The sequence below is a fragment of the Halichoeres trimaculatus genome, unplaced genomic scaffold (genome assembly GCF_033239565.1).
Source record: "Halichoeres trimaculatus isolate MK-OKI-2021-1 unplaced genomic scaffold, fHalTri1.1 fHalTri1_scaffold_23, whole genome shotgun sequence".
In the NCBI taxonomy this organism is placed as follows: domain Eukaryota; kingdom Metazoa; phylum Chordata; class Actinopteri; order Labriformes; family Labridae; genus Halichoeres; species Halichoeres trimaculatus.
Genome location: NW_027437201.1, coordinates 8,474,489 through 8,487,653, shown reverse-complemented (window position 1 = coordinate 8,487,653; position 13,165 = coordinate 8,474,489). Strand labels below are relative to the sequence as shown.

At 38.9% G+C, this 13,165-nt stretch overlaps 1 protein-coding gene across 1 annotated transcript in view; it reads left to right on the top strand.

The window, feature by feature from the left end:
* The window catches only part of pcdh15b (protocadherin-related 15b), a 281,925-nt gene that overhangs the window by 64,780 nt on the left and 203,980 nt on the right, over positions 1-13,165 (top strand). The window contains exons 3-4 of the mRNA XM_074662917.1: positions 4,714-4,728; positions 5,255-5,320. Of these exons, the coding sequence (XP_074519018.1) occupies positions 4,714-4,728; positions 5,255-5,320 (81 nt within the window). The remainder of the gene's footprint in view (positions 1-4,713; positions 4,729-5,254; positions 5,321-13,165) is intronic.

Here is a 13,165-nt window from a genome sequence, read left to right as displayed (position 1 = left end):
ACACACATAATATACCCATCCACACATACACTTACGCCAGCTGGTGGAGTGTGATGTAACTAGTGAGTATTGTTCCGTGGCTCGTGCGTCTTGCTGGATTGATAACCTGAGATGCTCCCTTTGAAGGCCCAGTGAAGACAATTGAAGAGGGGGTTTGCGCTCTTCTCATAGTTATTACCTTCCCTCTGATACCACAATTATAGTTTAACATACTGTCGCTTTAAGGCTCTCACTTCTCCACACACCTCCCTTTGATGATCCAGCCCCCTGGAAGCCTGTCGAAGGCAGAGTCATGTGCAGACCCTGGTGCTTGAGGGCCACCCTGCCAGAGCATCATGAATCTGTTGGAGCCGGGGTGTAAAACTCATTTTCACTGAGGGCCACATCAGCATAATGGTTGTCCTCAAAGGGCCAGATGTAACTGTAAGACAGTATAAAATGTAACTTAGTTTTTATGTCAAATGAATGCAGCTACTGCTCAATGTACTCTTTGACAACCACCACAGCCTTATAACAGAAAAGACATACCCTTTTTTCTCCTTGAAGCACAAATATAGTAATATATTGGCCTTCCCATCTTTCCTGAAACAGTCTTCCATCTGCGTCAACTTCTCCATCCGAAACATTTTGGGATCATTGTCTTATTTCTCAATTCCACTACTTCAGAAAATGGCACTGATGTGAAAACACTGCGATCTACATACCCAGCCATCAAAAGCCACGTTTCCACCAAGCAGACCGGTTCGGTTTGTCTCTGTACGGCGCACATTTAGTGGCATTTCCACTGACTTATCCCTGGATAGACCCCCAAATAACAGAGACGAGCCGTCCAACTTTTTGGGACCCTTTCGTATGGGTGCCAGACTAAACCGATCCACTCTCGGGAGGTGGAGCTACAACACTGCAGACCGTTGATTGGTCAATAGAATCATCACTTACCGTGCGACAGAGGCTGTATTTCCCCTGGAGGCACACAGACTCCTCTGAAACAAAGCTTGATTGCACTTTGTGTCGTGTCTCAAGACATCTTCAGACGTCTTAATAACCAAAATCAAGACGTGTCAAGAAATATGTGTACATCAGGACGCCTTAAGACATCTTAAGACACAGATTTGAAAATGCCACCCATGTCTTAAGATTTTTGTGTCCCGAAGACATCGAGTGTCTTGAGGGATCTTTATATTTCCAAGACATCTTAAGACAATGTCTTTAGACACGTCTTATAGACACGTCTTGACTTAACCGAGACGTCTCAAGACATCTCAACAACTGTGTCTTAAGACACATCTTAAGATGTCTTGAGATACTTTGATGGCTGGGTAGTTTATGGTCAATGCACCCTTTTGACCCATCTGTTATAAGACAATCAGACCCTTTGAGCTCTTGTGGGCCACATAAAATGGTGTGGCAGGCCACGTGTGGCCCTCAGGCCTTGAGTTTGACATGCATGTTAGAGTTTCCCCATGTAATGACCTCATCATTTAAGTATTGTGAAGATTTCAATAGGGCATCGTGCCTATTTTAGAAAATACCATTTTGATCAGTTTACAGACAGATTTGTTCATTTCTATCACACATGTTTAGTATAAACATCCAGCATTATTACATATATAAACACGTTTATACATCACGGGTCAGCCTCACAAGATAAAATCAGCAACATACCACAAACTTGAAAATTCATAACAAGAAAGTAAACTGTGGCTTTATGTTTTATTGCTTAGAAAAGATGCAAGGGATAATGTAGTGAACATATCATTATGCAAATCAGAATCCCCTCTGTGTTGGGTTCTTGCTCACCCTCAGGACTCTCATTAGCATAACAGAATGTTCACAATACATCATCCTCCTTATCCTGGCTATCAACTTAAAACATGCTGACATTTCTGTCCTCCTTCAGCTCTCTTGCTGTTGGGGGCTTATGACACTTTTGACACTGCTGCTATTATCACTGCGGCTTATGGTTTAAGCTCTTTTTAGGCAACCAGCAACTTGTATATCTCACAAACTCTGTTGTTATTACCAGTTCAGGATGATACTCTACTCTACTCTGCCAGAAATGTTTGTGGTCTTCAGGTTTATCTCACATCTGTGACTGTTTATTGTTCCTCACAAGATCAGTTTACCTATTAAATCAGCTATTGCTTTGCTTTGATGTGTGTGATCAGGTTGTCCTTAATTTTGTGAATGTGGCTGAAAATTAATTTTCATTGTCATGAGGTTTTGATCAATTAGAATTCAGTACTTTGCAGTCAGCTGAGTAATAATTTTAAATCATAGACACTAGATAAAACATTGGACAAAGTTAATTGTTTGTGCTCAATCAAATTAATTACCTAAGTTATCAAGCCAGCACAATTCCTGATGTGTGATAACATTAACATCTTGAAAAATATTAAGAGGACTTGATCAGCATGATGATGATAATGATGATGATGGTAGGTGGCATCACAGCATGTTATCAAACTCATCTCTGAAACAACTATCTCTCAGCACAATTTGTAATTGCATCTACAAATGCAGGTAAAAACTGTACCATGCAGAGAGAAAGTGGAGACGAAACGTAAACAGGGTCCATACTCAGCAACAGCAACATCTCTGGGCCCCAAAATTTTAATAATGGTAAGAGGTTAAGTGGAAAACTGACCTTTGGTCTAGCGATTCAAAATTTGACATTCTTTTTGGAAACCATGGACACTGTGTCAAATGTTCTTCAAAGAGGAGATAGATTACCAGTTTGGTAAAGTCTGTCAATCATCATTGAAGGTGATGTAAAACCTTGTTTTTAACCTCTTATATCTAATGAAAACAAAACTTTTAAGAAAAAAGAGGACTTGAATAGAAGGCAGCCTTCTAATCACCACAACAATCAGATGTGAGAAACATTTCTACGAGGTGTATTATTCTTTTTTGTGTTCGTTGGTTTGACCACAGCCCATCTGGCCCATCTAAAATGACTGGGGAGTTGGATTTTTTGACATATACTGCAGCTAACCACTGGGGAGAGCAGTTTTCATAGCAATCTCACTTCGAGCCTAGCAGGATGATGTCAATTTTCTTCACAGTCTATGGTCATTATAAATAGTCCAAACGCTGAACTGGCCTGTCCTCGGTACTGACTTCATCCGCTGAAAACATTATCTGCATCATATGACATTTTACCTCTAAAAACTCCAGAAACGGGTCTTCTTGATTCTTTTGCTGTGATCAGTATGTAGCTCAAAATTGAGCATGTATTCTTTATTCATAAAATAGTTTTTGTTTTTAATTTTCCTAATTAAAGAAGTTGTCTTTGCACTATTTTCAATTAAATGAAGAGTTTAAAGGATTTAGATAAGAAGATATTTTTGGAGGAATTGGGGTTATAGTTTGAATCTCCTCACTGAAATAAAAATCAAAGTTAACCAAAGTGGTTTGAGGGTACGTTTAAATTAACCATGAGCCGGGAAAACATCCCTCTTCTTCTTCTTCTTCTTCTTCTTCTTCTTCTTCTTCTTCTTCTTCTTCTTCTGCTTCTTTGCATGGCAGATTGGAAAAACAATCATTTTCTGCTCAAAGATAAGCTAATTCAAAGCCCTAGGACAGTTAAATCTATATTTGGGGACATTCAATACCGTCTCCCATGGCAAAAAATACAAGACACAATACCAATGCATCCTGAGATAATCTATGATGGCACACGGCTGTAGTGCTTAATCTTGGAGGGAAGACTGAGAGAGAGACAGTGTGAGAGAAAGTGTGTTCATTGTTCCATGAAGTTTGTTTTCTAGGTGAGTAAGAATCCGTCTTCCACTCTCCTTGTGGGAATTTTTCCTACTGTCCCCGAGAAAAGTATGAAAATGTTCAACTGCCTGGTGAATTTGGGTGTTCTTGTACTTTCGATATCCCTGCATGGACAGAAGGATAACAGAAAAACCTTGAATGTCAGCGCTAATGTTTCCTTCAGAACTGAACTACTGTAAGCCTACAGCTGGCTTTGAGACGTCCTTCCCTTACAGTAATACAGAAGGAGTGTGTGGTGATTGTGAATAGAGGTGGAAATACTGTGTGAAGTACAAACACAGGCACTTTACTGCTGCTACTAGGAACTACTTTTTTAAGAGCAGCTAAGCACAACAATAGCTTATAATGCTAGCCAGGAGTGAAACATTAGTGCAAGCTAGCAAAATATTAGCATTTCACAGCACCACACTTCAAAACAAATACTAATGAGATATATTTTTCCAACTTACATCAGAAGAAAGCACAGTAAACCAACAACAAGCTAGTCTAACTCAAGCAGGTTGCTGCTGTGTAACTTAGCCTAGCTTGTTTCTCTTTGCTTAGCTTGTTTTGGGGGAAGGTTTCTTTGTTTTTCATAGCCAACACTTGTGGCTTTTATCTCATATTAACACAGGTGTGATATCAGGATATGCAGCTGTACCAAGAAATACATGTTAGCTTTAATTATCAGACTTGTACTGGGGGAAAACTTAACATTTTCAAATGCTGTGTTTTAGCTAACAGAGGTTACGAGAAAGAAAAGAAAAAGATATCAGAGTGACTTTCTGTAATTTCTATTTGACTTTATCCTCTCCCTTTTTGTTGACTTTTCTGTGATGGGTTTTCATGACTCTTTCTCCTTTCCCCTCTCTTTTTATTCTGCCTTGGATGTTACTTTGCTCCTCCACCTCCTCTGTTCTCTCCTTCCTGATGGAATCTTTCAATTGGCAGATTGGCAATATGAGGGTAAGACCTTGCTCCTCTTTCCATCTCTGTTAACTGTGTTCAGTCACTGTGGTGGTTTATTAACCCTAGCCAACCCTGTAGAGTCGGCTGGTTCGAGGTTACAGTTGTTAGCGGTAGCAGGAAAAGGACATTAGTCTGTCGTCGTTGTAAAGTTGTGCCTCCCTGACCACACTTCTTTTTCTTTTACTTCTGTTTTCAGGATGTGATTGCACAGCTTTTTTCCAACATATGTAATTCTTTTCAATTTCAGATATTATTTTCTGCCATGTGTCACACCCCCACATTTAAAAAAACAGCAGCAACTTTTCCCAACTGCACTACAGCTTTTCATCTTTCATACCATAACACCTGTGATATGCTCGGAGTCCCATACAGTACAACTTATATTTAAATAAATATACATAATGGTGTGTTTAAATATATTTATAACCATATAAATGTTTCTCTTTATTTTTTCTTGTCCAGGGTTGTCCAAAGTTGGATATTCAGCTACCCTCTAAAATGCTTTTCTGTGTTATTCTCTCAGAATGTAAACTGTCGAGGTCGGGACCCCCTGCCACCATTGTTGCCATAGATGAAGAAAGCCCTAACGGTAAAGTATTTTGCTGTTTCATCTTTACTTTTTAGTTCAGCACTCATAAGTAGGTTCTCAATTTGCTACAAAATGCTTACTTTAACAAGTGAACACTGTTCTTTGGGGGATTTTTTTTTAGATAAGCTTGTTCTTCTATTGTGTTATAAACAAACTGTAAGGTGATCCTGATCCTCAGCAGATGCTGGCTGGTGTCATGCAATCTGCAAACATTAATATTCATCAAGTTGGTGCAAATTGTGTCATAGTTGGAATCTAATTTGACGGCCAGGCTTCTGTTTCAGCTTTCACAAGAAGAACATTTTGGTATCTTTGCATCTTTTTCTTTAATGTCTTCTTTTCTACAAGCTGAAAGTGGGCTGGAACACAAAATGATGCTCCCCAAACCAAAGGCAGAAATTTTGTTGTAGAAAATGCTTTGTACATGTCAAATAAGGACATATTTGAAAAAATTGAAGAGAAATTCTTTTAGGTTAAAAGTCAAAATAAATTGAAGTATACCTCCTCACAAAGCACTGACTCATCTTGTGTGAAACCATCTAAAACCTGAAGACATCTGTTGTACATGACCCTTTGATATTTGAGCAGTATTGTGATGAGTGTGCGAGAGCTCAGGGCTACTCTCCTGTCAGATCTTTGAGTACATGAAGGCTGTGATGTTGACGTTTTGAGGCAAAAGTCTGATTTTCTCTGAGTCAGCACACCTGCAGATGCCTCTGTGGGATCTGACCCGAAGTTCATGGAGAAAATGGTGACAAGAGAAAACCAAAACATCCATCCATTATCTTTGATGCTTTTGCCTTTGTACCCCACCTTGCTCCCCGACATAGGGAGCAAGGTTGAGCACACCTTGGACAAGTTGCCAGCCTATCACAGGGCTAACATGTAGATTAACACACACACTCACACCTGGGAGTCGTAGAAGCATAGAAATCCCTGAATCTGTCTGTTGACTGCTTATAAAAAAAATAATTTGTTGTTTAAAAAAATGGCATGAGATTTGATGAAATATTTAGGTCATTAGATCTCCTAACTGGTTTATCACACTCTGGAGGATTGGGCCTCAAACACAAAGATCTGCCCATAGATAACAGGCCTCTAGAGTGCTGGCCAATCAGAGGGAAGGGGGTTAGTTGAGTCTTAAAGAGACAGCAGCTGATACAAAGCATTCCAGACAGAGGCTGAAAAGGTGTTTCTTATACAGCAGTGTGAAAAAATTAAGGATTATGCTGCTGTGCAAATCATGCAAAGCTACTTTAGGGCTTCCAGAGGTAAAGTATAAAGCCTATAAAAGCACAATGACACCTCTTTAAGCCAATAGCTGCTGACAGATGCAGATTTGAAAAGATCTTCAAACCAACAAATATCATATTTTCAGAAAAATAAGTCCTCTCCATTGGGTAGAAATGCCTTGGTTCAAAGGATTTTGAAATTTGGGGACCGTCACATGGAACTTTATTCAGTGTTTTTTTAGTCAAAGTCTAAGTTAATAATTTTTTTTGGAGTATTTTTTCGAATAGAAATAATTATCTTAGGGATCGAACCCTGATGTTACATGTCAAGCAGTCGCTTTGCAAATAATATCCTGCTTGAGACCACAAACGATCAGATGATGGAGGTTTTTTGACAAGAACACCTCATTTGAATATTTGAGATAAATAGCAACATTTCCCTCTCTTCTCTCCTGCCACCTCCAATCACCGGTCCAAAGAAAATAAGGCTGCCAGATATTTCAGACACCTTTCATCCCAACTCCAAAGGAAATATATTCAGTGTATTTTTATTTCCAGAGTTTGCTCAAACTGTTTAAGTCTGTCTGGGTTAATTAGCAGCTCCTGGTTTTGATGGCTTCGCTATTTAGACTTGCAGAGGACAAACACAGAATCCCAGAGTCTCCTGTGGAGTCTGTATCACTGCGGGCTTCTGCGCGAATATAACGTTCATTTTTAGAAAGATCAAAGAAGGTTATTCATAGAGGGATCCATTCTAATTGATGAGTTTAATCCCTACTTTGGTCACAAGCAAATTAAGGCTCATGTGAGCCTGGAGGAAGGCCAGTTAATCTTATGGGGGAAGGTGTTAATCTCTGTGTTTAAATCAACCTCTTATCTCGACTTTAAAGATTAATGTTGAGGAACAGAAACCCGTCATGATGTTTGCCATGTCTACTTTTCAATGAGTTTTAAATTATGAGACCTGATCACTCTAATCCTAACTGACATAAAAAGAGATTAGCAAAGCAACACCAGACAGGGAGAGGAGCCGAGCCTCACATTTACAGCACCCAGCTGGCACGTCTGTATCTGTTGATGGCTTAATGCATCATATTAAGCTAATCAGCCCTGTTCTGATCCTGTTTTACATTTTCACTGGGTTACACCACATTCTTCATTCAGAACAACAGTAATTAAAGATACAGTGTGTAGGATTTAGTGTCATTTAGCAGAACAGACCTGGTAGAAATTGAATATAATATCTATGATATCCTGACATGCCACCTTTCTATAATAGCACAGAATGAACAAACAAGTCACACTTTTTGTATTTAAAAACTGACTGAAAAATACTCTGGTTGACTAATTAGGAGAGAAGAGACGTTTCTGATTCACAAAACAGGATGAATGCCTGATCACACTTATTATTTATCAAAAGAGCTTCTTGTCCTTGCTTCACCAACAGCAGAGGTGTGAAATTGAATTCTAGGTATTTCAAAATATTCCCAATTCCGTACATTTCTACTTTAAATATAGAACTTTGTGTCTTTCAATCATCACCCGTATGATTAAAAAATGACCAGTTATTTAGCATTTGTATACAAGGTCAAATGACAATTTACTTTAAACAAATTGAAAACTGTGAATGAAGTTTGTCCTTAGTACTGCGTGGAGGTAATTTTTTCGTCACACTCGTCATTTAGAAAACTCTAATTTCAGCCTCTGTCAGAAATACTTCACATAACCTGCTGTCTCTTTAAGGCTCCCTGCTCTACAAACCCCCTTACCTCTGATTGGCCAACTCCATCGCAGGCCTGTTGGGGGCAAACCTCTCCAACAGGTCCCAAACCAGTTAGGAGATCCTAACACCGGAAAACACTAGATGCGCAAGAGTTTTAGTGCCGCTCTGTCATGGCAAGGGATAAGAAAGGGTTCCATTCAAGTCAGTGCCTCAACTTATACTGGATCCACTCCATTGTGGTCCAGCTGCATGTCTGGTCCAGCAGGACGCTAGTAATACGTAACCATCCTATTTATTGCCCGGATGCCAGAGCTGTGACGAGCCAATTTACTTAAAGGCAAATTGAGCTTGACTACAACAGCAAACAAATGTAATGAATGCAGCCAGACCAGGAGTCAACAAGTGTTAGGTTTGACAGTCAAATTTGAATAAATAGAGGCTTATTTTGGGTACTTTTTGTGTTTATGTGGTAAAAAATATCAATTTGTTTAATAATAAAAAGATTTTTTTTTTCAATTTAACACATTTATTCTTCAATATATAACCCTATAATGCTGTGTTACTGTCCAGCATTGAAAATTGCCTTCTCTTTCACTCCCTCACAGTCAAAAAGATGTGTTTACCTAAACATGGTACCTTTTGATTTTTCATGAATCGGTACCCGGTTCTTTTGACAGAATTTGGTCGGTACCTATCAAAGTACCAAATTTGGTACCCATCCCTACTTATAAGAGAAGTGGGAAGTGTAGGAACTCTTTTTCATGACTCCAGTCGGGCTGAGTGTTGTTAAGAACCTCACATACGATACCCATCACGATACTTGGATCACAATATTACAATATTTTGATATATTGTGATGTTCTACACAGTTAACTTTTTGATAAAAAACAACTTTTCTATTTTATTGTGTTTGAAATAATGAACGCCAGATGCAGTGTTTCTTAAAACATAAAAAATCCAATATTGCAGAAAACATTACTATGGTTATTATTTTATCAGTCTATCACACTGTAAAATAAAAATTAAATGATTTCAAAATAACTGACCCAGGGATAGAACCCAAAACCCACATCATCAGGTTTAGGAATCAAATATTTTGAAAATACTTTGAGATTATATTAAACAGTTTATGGGCAACATACAGCGGAGTAGCTTTTTACTACCGCAGTGGCGGAAAGGAAGATGTATTGTGATTCCAACTCACCTAGAATTTGAGTTTGTTATTTTAATAGAAATATCGATATTGAGAATTGAAATATCAATATTTTATCAAAGGTCAAAGTTTTGCAGTATAAATTGCAGTACTGATGTTTTTTCACAACTTAAGACTCCAGCTGTCTGTCAGTCATGTGGCTTGTCGGACTGACCATGGAAGCTGGTGTGAGTATCAAACGCAGTCAACACACGAGGGAGCGGAAGTGGACTGTGACAGCAGGTGTATTTCAGCCATTATGCAAGAACCTCTTTGTTTCAGCAAGTCTTGTGAAGATCGCATGTCATTTTTGAGAACCATTTCTTTTTAGCAGTTCACAGACAGATTTAGGGATTTCTACAACATACAAATTTGTGGACGTTTAGTATTGACATCCAGCATTGTTGCTCTCAATCTATGTTTGAGATATGAGAAAGTAAGACACCCCTCTTAAAGAGATGAAAAGGATAAAGATTGAGAATCCCCTTTGATCCACTTTAAATAAAGTGCATACAAATGTAAATTAAACAAAGATTAAAAAGTGTCCTTTTCAGCTAAAGCCATTTAAGTCCTTGACTTGATTGAAGATATGTTTGCGTATGTAAATTTGGTCTTGTTGTCCCCAAGTGGATGCTTCTAAAAAACTGGCAGCTACATTAAAAAGCTAACATGGCATTGTATGACATATATATCACCACTTGTGTATGGCCGCGTTTTATGGTATGACAGTGAAGTCAGCACTGAGAGCTTTCTCCCTGTTTGCACTGATGCGTTTATTTTGCAGATACTTCATACAGAAGTGTGTGTTTGTGCCTCTTTGTGCAGTTATCTGACAAACAGAACTGTGAAGAATAATTTAGTGACTGAACGCTGTGCATGCATAATGCCATGTATTGCTGTGTGCCTGTGAAATAGTAATACAGATAGATTTTCTCTGGGGTGATTATCTTGGGTTGTGGTTGGCAAATGGGAGACTTGAAGGCAGAAAAGAGACAGAGGAAGAGAGAGATGGGAGGAGGAATGAAGTCTGTGTATTACACCTGGAGGAGATGTCATAAACGTTGATTATAGGGACATTAGAGAGGTTAAAAAGTGATCCGAATGCTTTTCAAGCTGCGGGGAGAGCCGCATGTGTTCACTCACAGAATGACACACACATTTAGCAGCCGAACATAAATGTGGAACCTTTGGCGAAACTGCAGAAAATACACCCTAACAGCTCTCTAATGCAGTGTGTTAGATACTTCATGTTTTAACTGCAAATAATAAAACACAACAATCCACACATACTAATTTATAATCCATATGATAATGTACAATAATAATCTCTGGTTGCTCCAAAATAATAAGTCTACACTTAGCTTCACTCATCAGCCAGGATATGCTAGGACTGACCCAAAGCAGAATTAAAAAAAGAAAAACATTAGCTAGAATAGCCTAAAATTCACTGTAAAGGTATTTTTATACAAATAGTTATTCTTCAGACATGAAGCACTTACTTTTTTTGGTGCCGTGACTCCACAGCATAACAGCTAAGAATATTTTGTGTGCTCTGCTGTGGAAATGTAGTCCAGTTATTGGATTACAGGTATGCTGAAAAAAAGAAAAGATATGTAAGCATGTTTTTTTTTTTTTTTTTTTTTTTTAAATTAAAAATTGTTTTATCAAAGTAAATATGAGGCTCCTGACAAGTCCAGAAAAATATCTAGGAAGGCTTAAATGACAAAAACAATGACTGAAAATGTGCTTGCCAGGTTTCTTAAAATACCAGTCACGTCTTCACACAAAATCTTAAATCCTCTTTTTAAGGTTTCCAATAAGACACTTTTTCCACGCTCATTGACCCATCAATACACAGACTGAATGTTGAAGTATATTTGGAGGTATGTTTTGGTTTTCATCTGTACTTCTGAAAAAGTTAAACCTTATCCTAACTACAAAATAGGCTAAATTTGTTTTGTAGAGTGATGTAGGCAGTTGCATAAAATTAGAGAGCTAATTTAGCCCTGTAGCGAACCCATGATTTGGATTCAAGGCTTGTCCGATAGAGAAGCCGGATGCTCAGCTGGAGAGCTGTAGCTAAAAAAAGTTACACCTAAGGCTGAAATACACCAGATGTGTCAACGGTCCAGCACCAGATCAGATAGGTTTCTATTCAAGTCAATGTGTCAACTTACAATGGATCAGTTTCGTTGCAGTCAGACTGCGTAGCTGGTCCGACATGTCACAGCTGACACACAACCATCCTAATTTTTTTCCGGATGCTGGATATGTGACACGTCAATTCACTGTAGAGAAGATTGAGCTTGCAGCCACTTTGAGTTAACAAATGCAGTTAACACACAACTGAGGAAAGCTGGACTGCAGACACATCTGGTGTGTTTGAGGCGTTCGATTCAACAAATTTAGGAGAGACAGCTGTCATAGCAGCACAAAATTGTTAACCTGGCATGCCAGACGAACAGTTTCATATATCTGCCACGGAAATATTTCACTCATCCATCTGGGTAGCAGCTCTTTGGAATTGTTTTCTGTGGCTTCAAAAAAAAAAAATTAGCAGCTGGTGATTGGACGACCGTTCTGATTGACACACTCACCACGGTATGACGTAGCTTAAGTGCGCCGCTGCTGAGAGATGAACAACTACAGGAACACGAGAAACAGCAGTGATCATGGTGTTGGACGACTGTTGCTGTTTTTGTAAAGTTAACGTAAGAATCAAAGGAACGCTGACAAGTATGAAAGTCTGCTTACGTCACTTCTGCTCGTCACTTCCACTGCTCCTGCAGCTCTAGCTTCTCTTCCCTGATTAGGCCGGTTAGAATTTAGCGGAGTGAATTTGTTGGTCAATGGAACCTGGCAAGATGGGTCTGCAGGATTTCAGAAACTGAATCAGGCAGGTCCATCTGCTCTGCAAGGTCACATTATTTTCCCAAGTCTTAAGAATCTATCATCATATGCAGAATCTGTTAGTAGAGATTAGAAGAAAACCCAAATCCCCGGTAAGAGCTAGATGGAGTCCTAAAGTAATAGTCATGCCTGGCTTTGTGCTTTGTGTCACTTCTTAAAGGTATCTTCCTTCAGTTAGCTGAGCAGAAGAAGTTACTATGGCTATCTGGTTTAAAAGAACATTCTTTGAGATCCAGGCTTAAGGCTCAAAAACCCTCATCAAAACATGAGTGTTGCTTTGTATTGAGTCCCTCCTGTGAAAATCCACTCTTTTGTAGTTGTTTTTTTCTACTCAGCCCTTGGAAAATGTTCTGTAAAATTGTCCACACACTCAATTTGATATGAATATTCACAACACATGTGCAGTCCAATGTTAGAGTCAGGTCAAACCAAAACAGGACTCTACATATCCAAAAGAGCAAAACTTGAAAGCAGAAAGTTGCTTTAATGTTGAGCTGAGGGGAAAATACAGCGTTGGTTACAGCTTTATTAATTGAAGCTGATTTTCCCTCGAAATGACCTTTTGCTCTGATGATGAATGAATTTTTGTGATTAAATTACAGCAGGGCAAACGGTAGAAGCACTAAAAATCTGTTGCTGCTTTTACTTTGCTGGTTTTCACCTTGAATCCCCCTCCCCCACTCAGGGCCACAGTAGCAGGCAGATGTGATGATTACTTTCCAGCCCATGGTTCGTACCTTAAGCTAATGTCCTGTAAAAATTCTATTAATGCGCTGCTCCTTTTCTTT